Raw genomic sequence first — 25,749 nt, 5'->3', positions numbered from 1 at the left:
TTCCTAAAATGTTCTATTTTTCCTTATTTCCTTATTTCCTTTCCTCACTGGGCTATTTTCCCTGTTGGGGCCCCTGGGCCTATAGCATCCTGCTTTTCCAACTAGGGTTGTAGCTTAGCATATAATAATAATAATAATAATAAAGCTAGACGGACTGCCAAAAGTTCTTTGCAGTTTATGTGAAGACAGTTTTGGTCTGGGGACCAAAGACCCGAGCATTCCAGATTGTCCAGTGTCGCTCCCCAACCCAAATTCGATGCGTCTGAAAACAACACATGGTTTGGATTCTTCATCGCAAGAGAAAGACCTTCTCGAAGTCTGATGTTGCTGTCCCACCAAGCTAGACATGTCTTGACTAGAGTTGGAGATCGGAATAGAGATCGTCTCTAAGCCCTTCTCCTTGTTCCAATGGTGGTTTAGGTGAAACTGGAGAGGGCGAAGGTTGAGTCTCCCCAGAGAGATGAACTGCTCCAGCGATGAAAGCGTTCCCACGAGGCTCATCCAAACTCTCACAGATCAACTGCTTTTCTCTTGCAAGTGACAGACTTTGAGCAGAGCTTGCTCCATTCTTGTGTGAGACGGAAAAGCCCGAAAAACTCGACTCTGTATCTCCATCCCCAAATAAAGAATTGTCTGGGATGGAGTCAGTTGCGACTTTTCTACGTTCACTAGGAGACCTAACTCTTTGGTCAGGTCCAACGTCCATTTGAGGTCCTCCAGACAGCGATGAAGGGACGACGCCCTGAGTAACCAGTCGTCCAAATAAAGGGAGGCTTTGATCCTTGACAAATGTAGAAAACTTGCTACATTTCGCATGAGCCTTGTAAAAATAAGAGGAGCAGGGCTGAGGCCGAAGCACAGTGCTCGGAACTGATACACTACTTTCCTGTACTGTACACAAACCTCAGATAATGTTGAGAGTTTGGGTGAATCGGAATGTGGAAGTATGCATCCTGCAGGTCGAGAGAAACCATCCGGTCGCCTTCTCTTACCGCTGCTAAAACAGATTTGGTGGTCTCCATTGTGAATTTTGTCTTTACAATAAACACATTGAGAGCACTTACATCTAGCACTGGCCTCCACCCTCCTGTGTTCTTCGGAACCAGGAAGAGACGGTTGTAAAAGCCTGGGGATTGAAGGTCCGAGACTTTCACCACCGCCCCCTTTTCCAACAACAGAGATACTTGATGTCGCAAAGCCTGTCTCTTCGTCTCCTCTCGACACCTGGGAGAGAGGTCTATCGGAAAATTTACTAGCGGAGGTCTTTGTACAAAAGGTATTTTGTAACCCTCCTTCAGTAACATAACTGACTCCCGGTCTGCACCCCTCTTCTCCCAGGCCTGCCAGAAGTTCGTCAATCTGGCCCCTACCACTGTCTGAAGCCGTGGGCAGTCAGACTGCCACGTGAGGATCTGGATCCTCTTTTCTTACCTCGTTTGTTATCCGGACGAGAGTTTCCCCTGCTGGGGGCTCTGCCACGAAATGGAGGAATAAATCTTGCAGCTGGCGTGTCAAACTTGGGTTTGTTGGCATAAGAAGGTAAAACCTTGCGCGCAGTCTTGGCCACCAAATCGTGCGTGTCCTTTAGAGCAAGAGATGATGCGATATCTTTAATAAGATGTTAAGGGAACAGAGTAGCTGATAAGGGAGCAAAAAGAAGTTCTGACTTCTGACAAGGGGTAACCCCTACAGAAAGAAAAGAACACAATGCTTCTCTTTTCTTAAGAACTCCTGCTGTGAACGTAGCCGCTAGTTCATTGGAGCCATCCCTTATGGCCTTGTCCATGCATGACATTATTTGAACAGCAATATCATTGTCCGATGGAGGGACCTTCTTACTTAAGGCTCCCAGGGACCAATCCAAAAAATTAAATACTTCGAACGCACGAAAAACTCCTTTAAGGAGATGATCCAGTTCTGAGGATGACCAGAAAATCTTCGAGCGCCTCATGGCTAGACGACGAGAAGAGTCTACTAGGCTTGAGAAGTCTCCCTGGGCAGAGGCAGGAACTCCCAAGCCGAGAACTTCTCCTGTGTCATACCAGACGCTCGAGCGAGAGGCCAATTTAAAAGGGGGAAAGGCAAAGGAAAACTTTCCTAAACTTCTTCTGGTTTCCAACCAGTCTCCCAGTAATCGCATGGCTCTCTTAGAAGAGCGGGAGAGAACCAATTTCGTAAACGAAGGAGTCGAAAAAGCCATGCCTAGAGTAAATTCAGACGGCGGCGAACGTGGAGCAGCAGTTACAAAATGATCAGGAAAAATATCCCTAAAGATATTCATAATCTTTTTAAAGTCAAGGGATTGTTGGACACCCCTAGGCTGCTCCTCTTCTGACTGAATCCCCAAAGGAATATTAGCTGAAAGGGGATCATCAACTTCTTCTTCAGAAGGCACATCATCTGACAAAGGTAAAGTCTTGCGAGACAGAGAAAAATCAGAATGGCGAGACGGTAAAGCCTGACAGGATACATCAACTTGTAAATGAGCCGCAGTTAAAGTCGAGGGGACGACGTCACGTCGAGACTGCAAAGACTGATGTTCCATCACACAACAAGATTGACGTGACTGACGTTCATCATCACGAAGGGACAGAGGCGACTGTTGTTCCATGTCAAAATGAGACTGCGGAGACTGACGTTCGACGTCACGTCGGGTCAACGGAGTCGGCCGCTGAACGTCACGTCGGGGCCGCGGCGACTGCAGCTCAACGTCACGTTATGACTGCGGTAACTGAAGTTCAAAGTCTCGGGACTGACGTGACTGTCGGGAAATACGTTCTGAATCACGTTTAACCGCAAAGCTGACATTAGGGATAACGTCAGAGCGACGAGACAAATCTCGCTTAGGAGGTTGAAGACCTGAATCACGTTTGCCAGTACCGTGACGAACCGCAAGTAAAGGATCCTTACGCACAGGAACATGATCGTAAACTTCCATTAAGGAAGAAAGTTTTAACTGCATATCTTGCAAAACGCTTAACTTAGGGTCAACAGAAATCGAAACAGATCGTGAAGTCGGTAACGTCTGTGCAAGCACGTCATCGCAATGAACGGGACTCTCAAACTTAATGTCACGTTTGCGCTTAATAGGAGAGTTATCCTCCGATGACCGAATACGGTCGGGGCTGTCCCAATGACAACAGCCAGGACGTTGAACCTGTCCTGAAGGGACTAACTTGCGCTTCAACGGTCTCGAAACCTTACGCCAAGACCTTTTAAGAAACGAGTCATCGGATGACGAGGAGAACTTCGTCTCTCCTGTCTTATGGTAAGGACGTGCTTGATGAGCAACATCTGATACCTTTGAGGGAACGTCTGTTCGTTGGTTAAAGCCTCTCGCTCCCTTAGGTCCTACGACATTCCTTCTCCCAGGGGTAGGGGAGCCTGAAAGAGGTCTCGGACTAGGTAAGCGACAAGCACGAACAGACGAATCCTCCGGCAAAACACTAAACACATTTGTTGCACTTTTCACTTTATCACTTTCACCCTTCAAAATCTTTACGTCGGACATAAGTTGATTCCTGTCCGAGGCCAGCGATTCGACCTTCTCACCCAACGCCTGAATAGCCATTAACATATCTCTCATAGAAGGTTCATTAGTGCCAATAGGGGGTTCTGAAACTACCACTACAGGGAGAGGAACAGGTTCAGGGGCATGGGAAGAGGAAAATTCTTGAGATCTAGAAGAGCTTCTTCTAACCCTATCTCTTTCGAGTTGAGTATATTTATCATACTCCAACCACTCGAATTCAGACAAAACAATACATTCCTCACATCGATCCCCTAATTGACAAGGTTTACCCCGGCAATTAATACAAATAGAATGAGGATCGATGGAGGCTTTAGGAAGGCGTTTATTACAGTCTTTAGAACATTTACGATAGACAGGAGAAGGGTCAGCCATTGTGAAAATTTCAAAGAAAGTCCAAAAATAAAGCCAAGTTCAGCAACCAATAATCAAAAAAGTAATTCAAGAGTTTTATCGAAGATGAACCAACACAGCGAAAGCAATAAAACCATGAACAAGTACGTCACCAATCAGTTGAAAACTTTGAGGTTAAGCGCGAGCGGAACCAATGTTGTCATTACAACCGACAGAGAAGAACTGAATTCCTGGGGAAATATATGCGGTATCTGGCCGACAGTTGGAGCTGGTGTTCACACCCCGCAACCATCATGGCGATCGCTCGCGAATTTTTGGAATCTGTCGACCGTCGGACACGTAAGCTACATATATATCCACCGGCTAAGTTAAATATTTAAAATTGGAGTTACAGTAACTTGAAGTTGGACACCAAAGTGGGAGGAGATAAAAAGGATAAGAGATTAAGCAATAACCTGATAATAATAAGAACTGTCTGTGAAGTTTTGCTCGTTTCGTTCCCTTTGTCAACATAGCAATCCACAAAATGCTTGAAGGCGTTTCAATTATTTTCTTAAAAAGATATCAAGATTTCATACAGATTTTATCATGGGAAAATAACGATGATATACCTTGACCACGACTCATCACACCTACCATTACTCCTTGAGGGATATTTTGCTTCCCAGGCTTTTGATTGTTGAGTTTAAGGTTAGCCACTCCCTGCATCTGATTGTGCTGCTTTTCAAGGTTACCAAAGGTCTTTTTCTTGGTCCCAGTGTTATTCTCTTTGATTTCTTGGGAGTCCTGAAAAGAAAACATAGTTCATTACTGTATATCAATCATCATCACCTCCTACGCCTATTGACGCAAAGGGCCTCGGTTAGATTTCGCCAGTCGTCTCTATCTTGAGATTTTACCTCAATACCTCTCCATTCATCATCTCCTACCTCCCAATATTTACATATAATTTGTATTTTACTTAGATTTACACAAACAAAATATTTTCATTCCCTTAAATAAAAGACGATACTGTGTGTTAACCTGGATTCGCAAAAGAAAGAAAGAAAAAAAATCAGTAAGAGATGTGTTCCAAGTGTGGGTTCTCAAGTTGAAAAGTTTTCAGAAAAGTTTCAAAGTTAAAAGGCTCTCAAGTAGTATAAAGTTGAAAAGTTCACTTGTAGAAAAATTAAAAAGTTCCGAAGTACAAAAATTGTAAAGATTTCAAGCTGAAAAATTCTTCAAATTCACCAAGACTAGCTTAGCCATGAAGTTCTTAAATTTAAACCCCCCTTCTCACCAATACAGTACATTCAGTCAGCTGATCTTGCTAACATTTATATGTTAGCTTACATTTATAAACAGTATCAAGAACTCCTGCATTAAAACCTTTATTGCCACAAAGGTTCCTCTCTTTGAACATTTGTATGTAAGGGACTTGTGGTTATCAAAATTTCAAGATAATTTGTTCTTACAATTATGGAACTGTAGCCCTAAATAAAAAGAAAATACAATGGCTTGTATTTACATAAGAGCAATGTTACTTAATTAGAGAATGAGTTTCTCAATCATGTAAGAAACTAATTCTGTGTTACTTGACAAACATTTCAAATTGAGAGAGCATTTAAAGACAATAAAGCAGAATACACTTAACCCTTTTACCCCCAAAGGACGTACTGGTACGTTTCACAAAAGCCATCCCTTTACTCCCATGGACGTACCGGTACGTCCTTGCAAAAAAATGTGTTAAAAATTTGTTTTTCATATTTTTTGATAATTTTTTGAGAAAATTCAGGCATTTTCAAAGAGAATGAGACCAACCTGACCTCTCTATGACAAAAATTAAGGCTGTTAGAGCAATTTAAAAAAAATATACTGCAAAATGTGCTGGGAAAAAAATAACCCCCTGGGGTAGGGTTGGAAATTTCCAAATACCCCGGGGGTAAAAGGGTTAAATACCAAATCATGTGCTGGGCTCTGTGGTCTACCATTAGTCTTTCAATAAATCATAAACATGTTAAAGTTAAAAGTTAAAGTTGCGGGTTTTAGGTCTCCACAGAGACGATTTACATCGTCCTCCTCGGGCGACCATTAGCCAGCAGGGACTATCACTAGTCCCCTCTAACCTCCCCCCCCAGGCGCCTACCCTGGGAGTACCCCCCGGTAGAAGGTCTCACAGTATTCGCATCCCAGGCGGGGACCGAACTCGGGACCTCTATAATAGAGATCCGCGACGCTACCAACCTTCCAACATAAAATCATACAACTGGTCATGAATCTTATAATCCTTGTACATTAAACTGGAAATCAAAGCTAACATCAAACACTGATAAACAGAGTATTACCTATTACTACAAAAGTACTCAGTTGGTCAGATCATTTCCTAACACCACGTACATTCTCATTTCACTGTTTGTATGTAAACACAAGGTAGAAGGAGAACAAATTTGATGCTGATAAATCAAAAGAGCAACTGAGTTGACCAACTTTTCCCCTCATTCAACTGCTCTTGATCTGTACCGAGACTACACTAACCAACAAATGCCTCCAACACTGTATGATGCAAAGGGGTTCCATCGGATTACGGTACCCCAAACATCTCTACAGTAATTCTTAATACTTCAGGCAGATCAGCCTAACCAATCGCCAACTTTTTCTTTCATTGATATTATCGGTTTGTCTCGTCTTCCTACTCTTCTATAAATCAATTAACAGAAAACTATCCTCAAGAGAAACGTCTTCCTACTCTTCTACAAATCAATTACCAGAAAACTATCCTCAAGAGAAACGTCTTCCTACTCTTCTATAGATCAATTAACAGAAAACTATCCTCAAGAGAAACGTCTTCCTACTCTTCTATAGATCAATTAACAGAAAACTATCCTCAAGAGAAACGTCTTCCTACTCTTCTATAGATCAATTAACAGAAAACTATCCTCAAGAGAAACGTCTTCCTACTCTTCTATAGATCAATTAACAGAAAACTATCCTCAAGAGAAACGTCTTCCTACTCTTCTATAGATCAATTAACAGAAAACTATCCTCAAGAGAAACGTCTTCCTACTCTTCTATAGATCAATTAACAGAAAACTATCCTCAAGAGAAACGTCTTCCTACTCTTCTACAAATCAATTACCAGAAAACTATCCTCAAGAGAAACGTCTTCCTACTCTTCTATAAATCAATTAACAGAAAACTATCCTCAAGAGAAACGTCTTCCTACTCTTCTATAGATCAATTAACAGAAAACTATCCTCAAGAGAAACGTCTTCCTACTCTTCTATAAATCAATTAACAGAAAACTATCCTCAAGAGAAACGTCTTCCTACTCTTCTATAGATCAATTAACAGAAAACTATCCTCAAGAGAAACGTCTTCCTACTCTTCTATAGATCAATTAACAGAAAACTATCCTCAAGAGAAACGTCTTCCTACTCTTCTATAGATCAATTAACAGAAAACTATCCTCAAGAGAAACGTCTTCCTACTCTTCTATAAATCAATTAACAGAAAACTATCCTCAAGAGAAACGTCTTCCTACTCTTCTATAAATCAATTAACAGAAAACTATCCTCAAGAGAAACGTCTTCCTACTCTTCTATAAATCAATTAACAGAAAACTATCCTCAAGAGAAACGTCTTCCTACTCTTCTATAAATCAATTAACAGAAAACTATCCTCAAGAGAAACGTCTTCCTACTCTTCTATACAGTAAATCAATTAACAGAAAACTATCCTCAAGAGAAACGTCTTCCTACTCTTCTATAAATCAATTAACAGAAAACTATCCTCAAGAGAAACGTCTTCCTACTCTTCTATAAATCAATTAACAGAAAACTATCCTCAAGAGAAACGTCTTCCTACTCTTCTATAAATCAATTAACAGAAAACTATCCTCAAGAGAAACGTCTTCCTACTCTTCTATAGATCAATTAACAGAAAACTATCCTCAAGAGAAACGTCTTCCTACTCTTCTATAGATCAATTAACAGAAAACTATCCTCAAGAGAAACGTCTTCCTACTCCTCTACAAATCAATTAACAGAAAACTATCCTCAAGAGAAACGTCTTCCTACTCTTCTACAAATCAATTACCATAAAACTATCCTCAAGAGAAACGTCTTCCTACTCTTCTAGAAATCAATTAACAGAAAACTATCCTCAAGAGAAACGTCTTCCTACTCTTCTATAGATCAATTAACAGAAAACTATCCTCAAGAGAAACGTCTTCCTACTCTTCTATACAGTAAATCAATTAACAGAAAACTATCCTCAAGAGAAACGTCTTCCTACTATTCTATACAGTAAATCAATTAACAGAAAACTATCCTCAAGAGAAACGTCTTCCTACTCTTCTATACAGTAAATCAATTAACAGAAAACTATCCTCAAGAGAAACGTCTTCCTACTATTCTATACAGTAAATCAATTAACAGAAAACTATCCTCAAGAGAAACGTCTTCCTACTATTCTATACAGTAAATCAATTAACAGAAAACTATCCTCAAGAGAAACGTCTTCCTACTATTCTATACAGTAAATCAATTAACAGAAAACTATCCTCAAGAGAAACGTCTTCCTACTATTCTATACAGTAAATCAATTAACAGAAAACTATCCTCAAGAGAAACGTCTTCCTACTCTTCTATAAATCAATTACCAGAAAACTATCCTCAAGAGAAACGTCTTCCTACTCTTCTACAAATCAATTACCAGAAAACTATCCTCAAGAGAAACGTCTTCCTACTCTTCTACAAATCAATTACCAGAAAACTATCCTCAAGAGAAACGTCTTCCTACTCTTCTACAAATCAATTACCAGAAAACTATCCTCAAGAAAAACGTCTTCCTACTCTTCTACAAATCAATTACCAGAAAACTATCCTCAAGAGAAACGTCTTCCTACTCTTCTACAAATCAATTACCAGAAAACTATCCTCAAGAGAAACGTCTTCCTACTCTTCTACAAATCAATTACCAGAAAACTATCCTCAAGAGAAACGTCTTCCTACTCTTCTACAAATCAATTACCAGAAAACTATCCTCAAGAGAAACGTCTTCCTACTCTTCTAGAAATCAATTAACAGAAAACTATCCTCAAGAGAAACGTCTTCCTACTCTTCTATACAGTAAATCAATTAACAGAAAACTATCCTCAAGAGAAACGTCTTCCTACTCTTCTATAAATCAATTACCAGAAAACTATCCTCAAGAGAAACGTCTTCCTACTCTTCTAGAAATCAATTAACAGAAAACTATCCTCAAGAGAAACGTCTTCCTACTCTTCTATACAGTAAATCAATTAACAGAAAACTATCCTCAAGAGAAACGTCTTCCTACTCTTCTATAAATCAATTAACAGAAAACTATCCTCAAGAGAAACGTCTTCCTACTCTTCTATACAGTAAATCAATTAACAGAAAACTATCCTCAAGAGAAACGTCTTCCTACTATTCTATACAGTAAATCAATTAACAGAAAACTATCCTCAAGAGAAACGTCTTCCTACTATTCTATACAGTAAATCAATTAACAGAAAACTATCCTCAAGAGAAACGTCTTCCTACTATTCTATACAGTAAATCAATTAACAGAAAACTATCCTCAAGAGAAACGTCTTCCTACTCTTCTATAAATCAATTACCAGAAAACTATCCTCAAGAGAAACGTCTTCCTACTCTTCTACAAATCAATTACCAGAAAACTATCCTCAAGAGAAACGTCTTCCTACTCTTCTACAAATCAATTACCAGAAAACTATCCTCAAGAGAAACGTCTTCCTACTCTTCTACAAATCAATTACCAGAAAACTATCCTCAAGAAAAACGTCTTCCTACTCTTCTACAAATCAATTACCAGAAAACTATCCTCAAGAGAAACGTCTTCCTACTCTTCTACAAATCAATTACCAGAAAACTATCCTCAAGAGAAACGTCTTCCTACTCTTCTACAAATCAATTACCAGAAAACTATCCTCAAGAAAAACGTCTTCCTACTCTTCTACAAATCAATTACCAGAAAACTATCCTCAAGAGAAACGTCTTCCTACTCTTCTATACAGTAAATCAATTAACAGAAAACTATCCTCAAGAGAAACGTCTTCCTACTCTTCTATAAATCAATTACCAGAAAACTATCCTCAAGAGAAACGTCTTCCTACTCTTCTAGAAATCAATTAACAGAAAACTATCCTCAAGAGAAACGTCTTCCTACTCTTCTATACAGTAAATCAATTAACAGAAAACTATCCTCAAGAGAAACGTCTTCCTACTCTTCTATAAATCAATTAACAGAAAACTATCCTCAAGAGAAACGTCTTCCTACTCTTCTATACAGTAAATCAATTAACAGAAAACTATCCTCAAGAGAAACGTCTTCCTACTATTCTATACAGTAAATCAATTAACAGAAAACTATCCTCAAGAGAAACGTCTTCCTACTATTCTATACAGTAAATCAATTAACAGAAAACTATCCTCAAGAGAAACGTCTTCCTACTATTCTATACAGTAAATCAATTAACAGAAAACTATCCTCAAGAGAAACGTCTTCCTACTCTTCTATAAATCAATTACCAGAAAACTATCCTCAAGAGAAACGTCTTCCTACTCTTCTACAAATCAATTACCAGAAAACTATCCTCAAGAGAAACGTCTTCCTACTCTTCTACAAATCAATTACCAGAAAACTATCCTCAAGAGAAACGTCTTCCTACTCTTCTACAAATCAATTACCAGAAAACTATCCTCAAGAAAAACGTCTTCCTACTCTTCTACAAATCAATTACCAGAAAACTATCCTCAAGAGAAACGTCTTCCTACTCTTCTACAAATCAATTACCAGAAAACTATCCTCAAGAGAAACGTCTTCCTACTCTTCTACAAATCAATTACCAGAAAACTATCCTCAAGAGAAACGTCTTCCTACTCTTCTACAAATCAATTAACAGAAAACTATCCTCAAGAGAAACGTCTTCCTACTCTTCTACAAATCAATTAACAGAAAACTATCCTCAAGAGAAATGAGCAATTAAAGATCACAACCATCTGACTCCTCCATTCACACTTTGGAAGGAAAATTCAGAGAAATATAAGCGAGGTAAAATGCATACTATAAAAAATTCTGTATAGCTAATGAAGATTACGTAATGTAAACCAAACATGAGATCCAATTGAATAAAAGTAAAAAAAAAAAAAAGTAATCAATTGTCAGAATTATTCATACTGTAATACTGATTAACATTGAACTCAATATAAATCATTAAAATTTCTCTTGCTAATTGTAAGATATTTTGATTAATGCCTTACATTTTGATACCCATTAGCAAGCCAATCTAAATTAAGGGTAAAAGGAAAAATAAAGTAATCTACATGCAAGTATATAGTAACCCTTTAGAATAATCCAGTGTCAGTAATGAAGCAATTGAAAATTCTCATAAAAAAAATTGGGTCAAATAGAAAAAAAAAAAAAAAAAAAAAAAAACCAAAACAATAGCTGAAAATCAAATTACAATTTAAAAAAAAAATCTTAAAAAGAAACTATAAAACCAATTTCCACCAATTTCAATAAAAGCAAGGAACATTGTTTACAGTTGTGACAACAACTTACCTTCATAGGAACTGGTTTCTTTCCCTCCTCGTTAAAGAGTTTATAAGCAACTTCCATTTTTTCACAGTCGGCAGCTTCAGGGACGTCCTTGTCAGCTTGGGAGGACCTCGATTTCTCTTCCAGCTCCTGGAAATATTTTGTCACGACCTCCATCGATTTCTCTTCCATCTCCTGGCAATTTTTTATCACGGCTCCACACCATTCCATATTGTATTGTTTACTGGGCCCTTCTAGGATAGTTTCAAATTTTGAGCCATCAACGTAGTCCAGATATTTCATGTCGTCCAAGTACGTTGTGACCCTGGGCATCAGATCCTTCATACTTTCCTGGAGCAGCTTATGAACATCCTCCATAATTCCATATATCAGTACTATGACTTAAAATACAGAGATGTTTCCCAAGGGCTTCTCACTCTCGCCGTATGCCTACGTAATGATCTTTCAAATGCTGCTGCACAAATGTTGCTTCCACACCTTGGGTGTTTGTCTCTCTCATGTTACTGGAAAATTAAATTTCATAATGCAGATTTTATGTACGTACTATGTTTGGGAGCTCATAAAATATGTAAAACAATCATGGATACAAAATCACTTAAGATAAGTTACTCTTCAAAAAGTAAGAAAAAAAATTACAATACAAGTATAAGGTACAGCACCGTAAAGTATTTCCAAAGGATTCAACTTGCATGCAATACCCGCTATAAAAAAAATAAAACATTTTAAATGCAAGCAGAGCACTCTAACAATAAAATGATATTTTAATTATAAAATAAATTTTTGAATATACTTACCCGGAGAATATATAATAGCTGCAACTCTGCGGCTCGACAGAAAACACACTCAAAAAACTCGCGAGCGATCGCTATGAAGGTTGCGGGTGTGCCCACCAGCGCCAACTGTCGGCCAGATACCACTCTTGCATGTAAACAAACCCTTCAATTCTTCTCGTCCCGCTGCGTCTCTATTGGGGAGGAAGGGAGGGTCATTTAATTTATATATTCACCGGGTAAGTATATTCAAAAATTTATTTTATAATTAAAATATCATTTTTAAATATTTAACTTAGCCGGTGAATATATAATAGCTGATTCACACCCAAGGCGGTGGGTAGAGACCAGAGTTAATTAAGTTTACAGCGTATAAGCTAAGAGTTTTTTCATTTTGACAGTTATCAATATAACAAAACCAAAATATATAGGTACCTGGTAAGGAAGTTGACTTAGACGATTACTCTGCCTTGTAAGTCTGTCTTCCTCACGGAGCCCAGCGATCCTCTTAGGATGCTGAAAGACTCCCAGGAGCTGAAGTATCCAGGGCTGCAACCCATACAACAGGACCTCATCAAACCCCTAATCTGGGCGCTCTCAAGAAATGACTTTGACCACCCGCCAAATCAACCAGGATGCGAAAGGCTTCTTAGCCTTCCGAACAACCCATAAAACAATATTAAAAAACATTTCAAGAGACAGATTAAAAGGATATTGGAATTAGGGAAGTGTAGTGGTAGAACCCTCACCCACTACTGCACTCGCTGCTACGAATGGACCCAGTGTGTAGCAGTCCTCGTAAAGAGTCTGGACATCTTTTAAGTAAAATGACGCAAACACTGACTTGCTTCTCCAAAAAGTTGCGTCCATAATACTTTGCAGAGATTTATTTTGCTTGAAGGCCACGGAGGTTGCTATATCTCTAACTTCGTGCGTCTTAACCTTAAGCAAACATCGGTCTTTCTCATTCAAGTGAGAATGAGCTTCTCGTATTAAAAAAATCTGATAAAATATGACAAAGCTTTCTTTGACATAGGCAATGAAGGTTTCTTAACTGAGCACCATAATGCCTCAGATTTACCTCGTAATGACTTAGTACGAGCTAAATCGAACTTAAGAGCTCTAACAGGACATAATACTCTTTCCAGTTCGTTGCCTACGATCTCTGATAAGCAAGGAATATCAAAAGATTTAGGCCAAGGACGAGAAGGCAGTTCATTTTTGGCCAGGAAACCAAGTTGAAGTGAACAAGTGGCTTTTTTCTGTAGAAAAGCCGATGTTCTTACTGAAGGCATGAAGTTCACTGACCCTTTTAGCCGAAGCCAAGCACACTAGGAAAAGTGTCTTGAGGGTGAGATCCTTCAGGGAGGCTGAATGTAATGGCTCAAACCTGTCTGACATGAGGAACCTTAGGACCACGTCTAAGTTCCATCCAGGAGTTGCCAAACAACGTTCCTTAGAGGTCTCGAAAGACTTAAGGAGATCTTGGAGATCTTTATTGTTGGAAAGATCTAAGCCTCCATGTCGAAAGACCGAAGCCAACATGCTCCTGTAGCCCTTAATCGTGGGAGCTGAAAGGGAGTGAACCTTTCTCAGATGTAAAAGAAAATCTGCGATTTGGGCTACAGAGGTACTGGACGAGGACACAGATGCTGACTTGCACCAGTCTCGAAAGACTTCCCACTTCGACTGGTATACTCTAATGGTAGAAGCTCTCCTAGCTCTTGCAATCGCACTGGCTGCCTCCTTCGAAAAGCCTCTAGCTCTTGAGAGTCTTTCGATAGTCTGAAGGAAGTCAGACGAAGAGCGGGGAGGCTTTGATGGACATTCTTTACGTGGGGCTGACGTAACAGATCTACCGTTAGAGGAAGACTTCTTGGAAAGTCTACCAGCCATTGAAGTACCTCGGTGCACCACTCTCTCGCGGGCCAGAGGGTAGCAACCAACGTCAACCTTGTCCCTTCGTGAGAGGCGAACTTCTGCAGTACCTTGTTGACTATCTTGAATGGTGGGAATGCATATAAGTCCAGAAAAGACCAATCCAGTAGAAACGAGTCTATGTAGATTGCTTCTGTATCTAGGACTGGAGAGCAATAGATTGGTAACCTTTTGGTCAACGAGGAGGCAAAGAGGTCTATGGTGGGTTGACCCCAAGTAGCCCAAAGACTCTTGTCCACGTCCTTGTGGAGGGTCCATTCCGTGGGTATCACCTGACCCCTCCGACTGAGACAGTCTGCCAAGACGTTCAAGTCCCCCTGGATGAATCTCGTCAACAGGGAGATGCCTCGAATTCTTGACCATAAGAGAAGGTCCCTTGCGATCTCGAGCAGCGTGAAGGAGTGTGTGCCTCCTTGCTTGGAGATGTACGCCAAAGTTGTGGTGTTGTCTGAGTTGACCTCTACCACTTAGTTTCGAAGAAGCTTTCTAATATCATCAAGGCCAAGTGGACTGCTAATAGCTCCTTGCCGTTGATGTGCATGCTCTTCTGACTTGAGGTCCACAGACCCGAGCTTTCCCGACCGTCCAGGGTCGCACCCCAACCCAAATCTGACGCGTCTGAGGACAACACGTGGTTTGGGTTCTTGACTGCTAGGGATAGTCCCTCTCTCAGACTGATATTGCTGTCCCACCATTTCAGGCATGCCTTTACTGGTTCGGAGACTGGGAATGATACCGTCTCTAATGTCTTGTCCTAGTTCCAGTGAGAGGCTAGATGGAACCGGAGAGGCAGAAGGTGTAGTCTCCCTAGTGAGACAAACTGCTCCAGGGATGAGAGAGTCCCTACGAGACTGTTCCAACTCCTGACTGAATAAACGTTTCGTTTCAGCATTAGTTGGACTTCGAGCAGGGCTTGACTGTGAATCTCCATCCCCAAATATAGAATAATCTGGGATGGGATCAGTTGGGACTTTTAAGTTGACCAAAAGTCCCAACTCCCTGGCCAGACTCAGCGTCCAATGTAGATCCTGCAGACAGCAAAGACTGGACGATGCTCTGAGAAGCCAGTCGTCCAAGTACAGGGAGGCTCGGATCCCCGATAGATGGAGGGATTTTGCCACATTCCTCATGAGCCTCGTAAACACGAGAGGCGCAGGACTGAGGCCAAAGCACAGGGCTCGAAACTGGTACCCCACATTCCTGTAAACAAACCTCAGAAACGGTTGGGAATTCGGGTGTATAGGAATGTGGAAGTATGCCTCCTGAAGGTCGAGAGAGACCATCCAGTCGCCTTCCATAAATGCTGTCAAGACAGCCTGGTAGACTTCATCGTGAAGTTTGTCTTGACAATGAACACATTGAGCGCACTTGCCTCTTACGTACTCCTGCAGTGAACATGGCTGCCAAATCATTGGAGCCATCCCTGAGGGACTTGTTCCTGCAGAGAACGTGGCTGTCAGATCATTGGAGCCATCCCTGAAAGCCTTGTTTATGCATGACATAATTGTACAGCAAAACTTCAAAGGCTCGAAAATAGCTCTGAAGTCGACCTGTAAAATCTTGGAGCGTCTCATGGCCAGGCGCCAGGGAGAGTCTATGAGGTTTGAGAAGTCTATCTGGGCAGAGGCAGGAACTCCCAAGGCGAGAACTTCTCTCGTGTCATATCAGACTCTCGCTCTATAAGCCAGCTTAAAAGAAGGGAAAGCAAAGGCTGTCTCCCCCAAACTCCTCCTGGTGATAAACCAGTCGCCTAGCAAACGTAAAGCTCTCTTAGAAGAGCGAGAGAGCACTAGCTTATAAAACAACGGCTTCGAAGTAGCTAGGCCTAGTGTAAGCTCTGACGTTTAGGCGAACGAGGAGCAGCAGTTACAAAAAGATCCGGACAAAGATCCTTAAAAATCAGCATGATTTATTTAAAGTCCACAGAGGGCTAAGCAGCTTTAGGCTCCTCTCCGTCTGACAGAGTCCTCAAGGGAATATCAGTAGGAGGGGGAACAGCAACTTCCTCATCTGAAGGAACCTTGTCCGACAATAGCCGAATCTCAAGCAAGGGAGAGACCTACCGTGGTGGCAATGCTTTACAAGCAGAGTCCACACGCACTGGTGCATTAGTAGCGGACCAGGACGCAACGTCATGTAACTGCTTGACAGTCTGTGAACTGTCAACAACAACAGGTGCGTGAGGACGCACAGCGTCCACTGGAGACTGCTTTGACCGCCTAGACTGAGCAGTCAAAACAACTCTAGAATGCGGAGGTTGACGCTCAGCGTCAAAACAAGTCAACTCCGATTGTTGGCGAACGTCCTGAACGTCAACAGGAGCATCAGCAAGTGGCCTAACGTCCAAATGTGGCTGAAAATCCACACGAGACCGCATCGAGTGTGGTTCTAAACAACCTGAATGACGTGACTTGGCTACGCCCACGTCAACAGGAGGCACAAAGGAACGTTAGGGTGGCTGAAGGCCAGGATCTCGATGAGATAAACGGCTAGGCTCAACGGACTTATCGGCAGAATAGTCTTCCATAAGGGAGGCAAGCTTATTCTGCATATCTTGCCGTACAACCCATTTAGGATCAACAGGAATGGTTGCGGTAAGAGACGAGGGTAACGTCTGTGACTGCAAAACCTTGCCTACAAAAAGACTCTCAGAGTCTGTGTTACGCTTTTGTTTAGGCGGCGAGCAGTCTTCCGATAACTGCATAGGGTCAGAGCTGTCCTAATAGTTAAAACCAGGACGCTGGACTTGTCCTGAAAGGACTGACTTTCGCTTAAAGGGCCTCGAAACCTTGTTCCACGGTTTCTTATGCGAAAATGTTATTTTTATAATAAAATAAATTTTTGAATATACTTACCCGGTGATTATATAAGCTGCAGCTCTGCTGCTCGACAGAAAACTCTACGTTAAAAATCCGCCAGCGATCGCTATGCAGGTAGGGGGTGTACTTCAACAGCGCCATCTGTCGTGCAGGTACTCAGTACTCAATGTAAACAAAGAACTCAATTTTCTCCTCGGTCCACTGCGTCTCTATTGGGGAGGAAGGGAGGGTCCTTTAATATATAATCACCGGGTAAGTATATTCAAAAATTTATTTTATTATAAAAATAAAATTTTTCAATATTTAACTTAGCCGGTGATTATATAAGCTGATTCACACCCAGGGGGGTGGGTAGAGACCAGCAATAAATGTTTACATTATTATGAGCTAAGGATTTTTTATTTCATTTAAGCAGTTATCAAAATAACAAACATAAAATAAATAAGTACCTGGTAAGGAAGTCAACTTGAACAATTACTCTGCCTTTTTAAGTACGTCTTCCTTACGGAGCCTCGCGATCCTCTTAGGATGCTGAGCGACCCCTAGGAGCTGAAGTATCAAGGGTTGCAACCCATACTACAGGACCTCATCAAAACCTCTAATCTAGGCGCTTCTCAAGAAAAGAATTTGACCACCCGCCAAATCAACCAGGATGCGAAAGGCTTCTTAGCCTTCCGGACAACCCAAAACAACAATAAAAACATTTCAAGAGAAAGATTAAAAAGGTTATGGAATTAGGGGAATGTAGTGGTTGAGCCCTCACCCACTACTGCACTCGCTGCTACGAATGGTCCCAGGGTGTAGCAGTTCTCGTAAAGAGACTGGACATCTTTAAGATAAAAAGACGCGAACACTGACTTGCTTCTCCAATAGGTTGCGTCCATTATACTTTGCAGAGATCTATTTTGTTTAAAGGCCACTGAAGTTGCGACAGCTCTAACTTCATGTGTCCTTACCTTCAGCAAAGCTTGGTCTTCCTCACTCAGATGGGAATGAGCTTCTCGTATTAACAGTCTGATAAAATAGGATAAGGCATTCTTTGACATAGGCAAAGATGGTTTCTTAATAGAACACCATAAAGCTTCTGACTGTCCTCGTAAAGGTTTAGTTCGTCTTAAATAGAACTTAAGAGCTCTAACAGGGCATAAGACTCTTTCTAGTTCATTTCCAACCATATTTGATAGGCTTGGGATATCGAACGATTTCGGCCAAGGACGAGAAGGTAGCTCGTTTTTGGCTAGAAAACCAAGCTGTAAAGAACATGTAGCCGTTTCAGATGAAAATCCGATGTTCCTGTTGAAGGCGTGAATCTCACTGACTCTTTTAGCTGTGGCTAAGCAAACCAGGAAAAGAGTCTTTAAAGTGAGATCTTTAAAGGAGGCTGATTGTAATGGCTCGAACCTTTCTGACATAAGGAATCTTAGTACCACGTCTAAATTCCAACCAGGTGTAGCCAAACGACGCTCCTTCGTGGTCTCAAAAGACTTAAGGAGGTCCTGTAGATCTTTGTTGTTGGAAAGATCTAAGCCTCTGTGACGGAAGACTGATGCCAACATGCTTCTGTAACCCTTGATAGTGGGAGCTGAAAGAGATCTTTCTTTCATCAGGTATAAAAGGAAGTCAGCTATTTGAGTTACAGAGGTACTGGTCGAGGATACTGATACTGATTTGCACCAGTTTCGGAAGACTTCCCACTTCGACTGGTAGACTCTAAGAGTGGATGTCCTCCTTGCTCTAGCAATCGCCCTGGCTGCCTCCTTCGAAAAGCCTCTAGCTCACAAGAGTCTTTCGATAGTCTGAAGGCAGTCAGACGAAGAGCGTGGAGGCCTTGGTGTACCTTCTTTACGTGTGGCTGACGTAGAAGGTCCACCCTTAGAGGAAGAGTTCTGGGAACGTCCACTAACCATTGAAGTACCTCGGTGAACCATTCTCTCGCGGGCCAGAGGGGAGCAACTAACGTCAACCTTGTCCCTTCGTGAGAGGCGAACTTCTGCAGTACCTTGTTGACAATCTTGAACGGGGGGAATGCATATAGGTCTAGATGTGACCAATCTAGGAGAAAGGAATCTATATGAACTGCTGCTGGGTCCGGGATTGGTGAGCAATATATTGGGAGCCTCTTGGTCATCGAGGTTGCGAAGAGATCTATGGTAGGCTGGCCCCATGTGGCCCACAGTCTCTTGCACACATCCTTGTGTAGGGTCCATTCTGTTGGAATGATTTGTCCCTTCCGACTGAGGCAATCTGCCATGACATTCAAGTTGCCTTGGATGAACCTCGTTACTAGAGAAAGGTTTAGATCTTTTGACCTGGTGAGGAGGTCCCTTGCGATCTCGTACAACGTCATAGAGTGGGTCCCTCCTTGCTTGGAGATGTACGCCAAAGCCGTGGTGTTGTCCGAGTTCACCTCCACCACTTTGCCTTGAAGGAGGGACTTGAAGCTTTTCAAGGCCAGATGAACTGCCAGTAGCTCCTTGCAGTTGATATGCAACGTTCTTTGACTCGAGTTCCAAGTTCCCGAGCATTCCCGACCGTCTAATGTCGCGCCCCAGCCCGTGTCCGATGCGTCCGTGAAGAGAACGTGGTTGGGAGTCTGAACAGCCAGGGGCAGACCCTCTCTGAGGCTGATACTGTCCTTCCACCAAGTCAGGGAAGACTTCATCTTCTCGGAAATGGGGATCGAGACCGCTTCTAGCGTCTTGTCCTTTTGCCAGTAAACAGCTAGTTGATATTGAAGGGGACGGAGGTGTAGTCTTCCTAACGAAACGAACTGTTCCAGGGATGATAGTGTCCCTATCAGACTCATCCACTGTCTGACTGAACATCGTTCCTTCTTCAGCATGTTCTGGATGCATACCTGGGCTTGACTTGTTCTGGGGGCCGACGGAAAAGCCCGAAAAGCTTGACTGTGAATCTCCATCCCTAAATACACAATAGTTTGGGATGGGACCAGTTGAGACTTTTCCATATTGACCAGGAGACCCAATTCCTTGGTCAGATCTAGAGTCCACTTTAGATCCTTCAGACAGCGACGACTGGAAGAAGCTCTTAGAAGCCAGTCGTCCAAATAGAGGGAGGCTCTGATGTCCGCTAAATGAAGGAATTTGGCTATATTCCTCATCAGCCTCGTAAACACAAGAGGAGCTGTGCTTAGGCCAAAGCACAGGGCTTGAAACTGGTAGACAACCTTTTCGTAAACAAATCTCAGAAAAGGTTGGGAGTCTGGGTGGATGGGGACGTGAAAGTATGCGTCCCTTAGGTCTAAAGAGACCATCCAGTCTTCCTTTCTGACCGCTGCTAGAACGGACTTTGTGGTCTCCATGGCGAACGTCTGCTTTGTGACAAAGACATTCAGCGCACTGACGTCTAGCACCGGCCTCCACCCTCCTGTCTTCTTTACCACTAAGAAGAGACGGTTGTAGAAGCCCGGGGATTGATGGTCCAGGACTTTGACTACCGCTCCCTTTTCTAGTAAGAGAGACACCTCCTGCTTCAATGCTCGTCTCTTGTCTTCCTCTCTGTACCTGGGAGAGAATTCGATGGGAGACGTTGCTAGAGGGGGTTTTCGTACAAACGGGATCTTGTACCCCTCTCTGAGCAACTTCACAGATTGTGCATCTGCGCCTCTTTTCTCCCAGGTCTGCCAGAAGTTCTTGAGTCTGGCTCCCACTGCTGTCTGAAGAAGGTGGCAGTCAGACTCTGCCTTTAAAGGACTTGGTACCTTTCTTCTTCCCACGTCTCCCTTCGGCACGAGCACCTCCTCTGCTGGAGGCTCTGCCACGAAAGGGCGGAATGAATCTGGACGCTGGAGTGTCCATCCTGGGTCTTGACAAGGTGGGCAAAGGGGTGGCTTTGCGGGCAGAGGACGCAACCAGGTCATGGGTGTCCTTCTGAATCAAAGAAGCAGCAATCTCCTTAATCAAGTCCTCTGGAAAAAGGCACTTTGAGAGAGGAGCAAAAAGAAGTTCTGATCTTTGACACGGTGTCACTCCAGCTGACAGGAAAGAGCAAAGGTTCTCACGTTTCTTGAGGACCCCGGATATGAACGAAGCCGCAAGCTCACTAGATCCGTCACGTATGGCCTTGTCCATGCAGGACATTATGAGCAAGGAAGATTCCTTGTCAGAAGGGGAGATCTTCCTGCTCAAAGCTCCCAGACACCAGTCCAAAAAGTTAAAGACCTCGAAGGCTCTAAACACTCCTTTCAACAGATGGTCTAGGTCCGAAGGAGACCAGCATATCTTAGAGCATCTCATGGCTACCCTGCGGGGAGAGTCTACCAGACTTGAGAAGTCGCCCTGGGCAGAGGCAGGAACTCCCAAGCCGAGAACTTCTCCCGTGGCATACCAGACGCTCGATCTGGAAGAGAGTTTCGCAGGGGGAAACGTAAAGGCTGTCTTCCCTAGGTTCTTTTTGGACTGCATCCAATCTCCTAAAACTCGTAAAGCTCTCTTGGACGAGCAGGCGAGGACGAGTTTCGTGAAGGCAGGCGCGGATGACTGCGTACCTAAAGCAAACTTCGACAGAGGAGAGCGTGGAGCCACAGACACAAACTGGTCCGGATACATCTCTTTGAACAGAGCAAGAACTTTTCTAAAGTCCAAAGAGGGTTGCGTGGTCTTGGGTTCGTCAAGGTCCGAATGTGGTTCATCAACGTGTGCCGCATCGTCATCATCAGAGAGTCCATCATCCGAGAATTGAGGAGGAAGCGGCAAAGGAGTAGGAATCGGCTGGTCAGCTGAGTCCGGTAGCACGGGAGCACGCGTGACTGAACCGGACGCAACGTCATGGAACTGTTGCCCAGTCTGTGAACTGGCAACAACCATAGCAGCGCGGGGACGCACAGCGTCTACTCCAGACTGTCTAGTCTGATGTGGGCGAGCAGAGGCAACCACACTGGGTTGCGGAGGTTGACGCACCGCGTCAAAACAAAACAACTTAGACTGTTGTTGTACCTCGCGAACGTCAAGGGAAGGTTCCGTGCGTCGCTGAACGTCAACATGCGGCTGGCAGGGTACACTGGAACGCATGGGTGGCGGGACTCTTTCAGCTGGAGTGCGGAAGAAGGTCGCCTCAGCGTCCACAGGACGCACAACCGTGGTTGGTTGTAGGCAAGAGGTTGGTTCAGCATCAACCTTCTCCGCACGAAAGTCCTGCATCAATGACGTTAACTGATACTGCATGGTCTGCAGCAAAGACCACTTAGGGTCTACAGGAGCAGGTGCGGCGACAGACGGTGTGACTGCCTGAGGCGGTACCGCTTTGCCTCTCTTAGGAGGTGAGCAGTCGTCGGAAGACTGCAGCGAGTCCGAACTGACCCAGTGGCTACAACTGGGCCGTTGGACTTGCGCGGAAGGGACCGACTTGCGCTTAAGAGGCCGCGAGACCTTGGTCCATGTTTCTTACGAGAAACCTCTTCCGCAGACGAGGAATAAATGGGCTCTCTCGTCTCTGTGTGGGTGGGGCGATCTTGGGTAGATACGCCCGAAACCACGGAGGGAACGTCTGTTCGCTGATTAAAGCCTCTCGAACCCTTTGGTCGTACGACATTGCTTCTCCCCTGGACTTGGGAGCTTGCAAGAGGTCCCGGACTGGGAGGACGACAGGCACGAACAGACGAACCCTCAAGCGCAACACTATCACTCACTTTATCACTACCCACTGCACTCTTACACTTCAGCTCCTTGACGTCCGCCATGAGCTGGTTACGGTCACTAGCCAAGGACTCGACTCTCTCACCCAGAGCTTGGATGGCACGCATCATATCTGCCATCGAAGGTTCTTGAGTGCCAGATGGGGGATTAGGAGCAACCACTACAGGGGAAGGAATAGGTTGTGGGGCATGAGGAGAGGAAAATTCAACGGAGCGAGATGAACTTCTCCTGACTCTATCTCTCTCTAGCCTACGTGTATATTTCTGGAATTCGATAAAATCGAATTCCGAAAGCCCAACGCATTCCTCACATCGATCTTCCAATTGACAGGTTTTATCCCGACAATTGGAACAAACGGTGTGAGGATCGATAGAGGCCTTCGGAAGACGCCTCGAACAGTCCCTAGCATTACACTTCCTGAATTTAGGGACTTGAGAAAGGTCAGCCATTTTGAATTGGTCAAAGGGGAATTCAAAAACTATCCAAAGTCATCAACAAATAATCCGATATCAACAAAAGAATGCAAGGATTTATTGAAGATAAAGCCTGCAAAGCGAAAGCTCAAAACTAGAAACGTGTACTTCACCAAAAAGTTGTGAAAACCAATCCAGTTAGCAACAGCGAATTAGTAGGTCTTGCCGGTGGCACGACAGAGAGAAAATTGAGTTCTTTGTTTACATTGAGTACTGAGTACCTGCACGACAGATGGCGCAGTTGAAGTACACCCCCTACCTGCATAGTGATCGCTGGCGGATTTTTAACGTAGAGTTTTCTGTCGAGCAGCAGAGCTGCAGCTTATATAATCACCGGCTAAGTTAAATATTGAAAAAGCCTTCGGATGACAAGGAGAAAATTGTCTCTCTCGCCTTATGGTAGGGGTGATCTTGGTAAGATACACCTGATACCATAGAGGGAACGTCTGTTCGCTGATCAAGGCCTCTCGAACCCATAAGTCGTACGACATTACTTCTCCCCTGGGCTTGGGAGCTTGCTATAGGTCCCGGACTAGGCGAACGACAGGCACGAACAGACGAACCCTCGGTCGCAACACTGATAACACTTTGCGCAATATCAGTTTATCACTACGATTTTCTGTTTTGCACTTATTTCACTGAAATTGAATTTTTTAACAATTCACATTAGGTATGAATAAAACTGATTTCTACCTGAAGCACGCAATTCTACCCTCATCAAAAGGTTGTAATTGCGAAATCAGTCGTATAATGTAAGCACATTAATACCAGCAAAAAACAGTAAACATATTTTAAGATAAAAAAAAAATCAGTGGCTGGGGAAGAGACTAAACACTAGTTCATTCAAAACTACGTTTTCAATCTCTCACCGTACAGTGCCTTGGGACGAGAATAAAAACTAAAAACGTTTTATCCTTTCTCCCCGTACAGAGACGGGACGAGAGTAACTCGAGAACAACGTTACTCGCTTGGGACGAGATAAAGATCGGAACGTTCTCTCTCCTCTCTCTCTCTCCGTCTCTATCTCTCTCTCTCTCTCTCTCTCTTGATTTCGCACCGAAGAGAAGAGCCCACTTATCTTTCGTCAATAAACAGGTTATTTGACCAAAGGAAAAAACTGAAAGGTTTTCAATTAAAAGTTCCTTTAAAATAGTCTTTAAAACATTTAAGCTTTGAAAGAAAAAAGAACAAAACGTCAGAATCGATTTACTCTTTCTGCAAAGTGAAACCGTGATACTCTCTCTCTCTCTATCGTAACGATAGAGCGCAAACTGCGTAGCATAAATAAACTAAACGTTAGTTCATCTTTGAAACAGTACGAAGACTATTCAAAGAAAAAAAAAAACTATCATAAAATATTTACTAAAAATATTTCATTTAATAAGTTTTAAATCATTAACTCTGTAAAAGTTATTTACGATTGAAAAGGGCTCAACGTTGTTTAACTTCGGTTTCCAAGTTAGGACCGCCTACTCTCAGGAAAGGTCGCATATAAACAAATCATTAAAATATTATTTTTATTACTAAAATAAATTTTTGAATATACTTACCCGATGATCATGTAGCTGTCAACTCCGTTGCCCGACAGAAATCTACGGTCGGGATACGCCAGTGATCGCTTATACAGGTGGGGGTGTACTCACCAGCGCCATCTGTGGTCAGGTACTCCAGTACTTCTTGTCAACAAGACCTCAATTTTCTCCTCGGTCCACTGGTTCTCTATGGGGAGGAAGGGCGGGTCATTTAAATCATGATCATCGGGTAAGTATATTCAAAAATTTATTTTAGTAATAAAAATAAAATTTTTCAATATTAATCTTACCCGATGATCATGTAGCTGATTCACACCCAGGGTGGTGGGTGGAGACCAGTATACATGTTAACCAAGAAGCTAAGTATCCCGTATTTCATTTTATTAGTTATTCAAAATAACAATAAAAATAAATAAGTACCTGGTAAGGAAGTCGACTTGAACCATTACTCTGCCTTTAATAAGTACGTCTTCCTTACTGAGCGTAGCGGTCCTCTTAGGATGCTGAACGACTCTTAGGTGGCTAAAGTATAAAGGGCTGCAACCCATACTAAAGGACCTCATCATAACCTCTAACCTAGGCGCTTCTCAAGAAAGAATTGACCACCCGCCAAATCAACCAGGATGCGGAAGGCTTCTTAGCCGACCGTACAACCCAAAAACAACAATAAAAGCAATCAAGAGAAAGGTTAAAAAAGGTTATGGAATTATGGGAATGTAGTGGCTGAGCCCTCACCTACTACTGCACTCGCTGCTACGAATGGTCCCAGGGTGTAGCAGTTCTCGTAAAGAGACTGGACATCTTTGAGATAGAATGATGCGAACACTGACTTGCTTCTCCAATAGGTTGCATCCATAACACTCTGCAGAGAACGGTTCTGTTTGAAGGCCACTGAAGTAGCCACAGCTCTCACTTCATGTGTCCTTACCTTCAGTAAAGCAAGGTCTTCTTCCTTCATATGAGAATGAGCTTCTCTAATCAGAAGCCTGATGTAGTAAGAAACTGCGTTCTTAGACATTGGTAGCGAAGGCTTCTTAACAGCACACCATAAGGCTTCTGATTGTCCTCGTAAAGGTTTTGACCTTTTCAGATAGTA

At 42.8% G+C, this 25,749-nt stretch overlaps 1 protein-coding gene across 1 annotated transcript in view; it reads right to left on the bottom strand.

The window, feature by feature from the left end:
• The window catches only part of LOC137637882 (uncharacterized), a 71,030-nt gene that overhangs the window by 32,930 nt on the left and 12,351 nt on the right, over window positions 1-25,749 (bottom strand). The window contains exons 2-3 of the mRNA XM_068369991.1: window positions 11,471-11,970; window positions 4,520-4,669 (exon numbers count right to left, since the gene is read on the bottom strand). Of these exons, the coding sequence (XP_068226092.1) occupies window positions 4,520-4,669; window positions 11,471-11,824 (504 nt within the window). The 5' untranslated portion in view covers window positions 11,825-11,970. The remainder of the gene's footprint in view (window positions 1-4,519; window positions 4,670-11,470; window positions 11,971-25,749) is intronic.

Source organism: Palaemon carinicauda, chromosome 3 (genome assembly GCF_036898095.1).
Source record: "Palaemon carinicauda isolate YSFRI2023 chromosome 3, ASM3689809v2, whole genome shotgun sequence".
Taxonomy (NCBI): domain Eukaryota; kingdom Metazoa; phylum Arthropoda; class Malacostraca; order Decapoda; family Palaemonidae; genus Palaemon; species Palaemon carinicauda.
The sequence above is the reverse complement of the archived record's forward strand: the minus strand, read 5'-3'. Positions and strand labels throughout refer to the sequence as shown.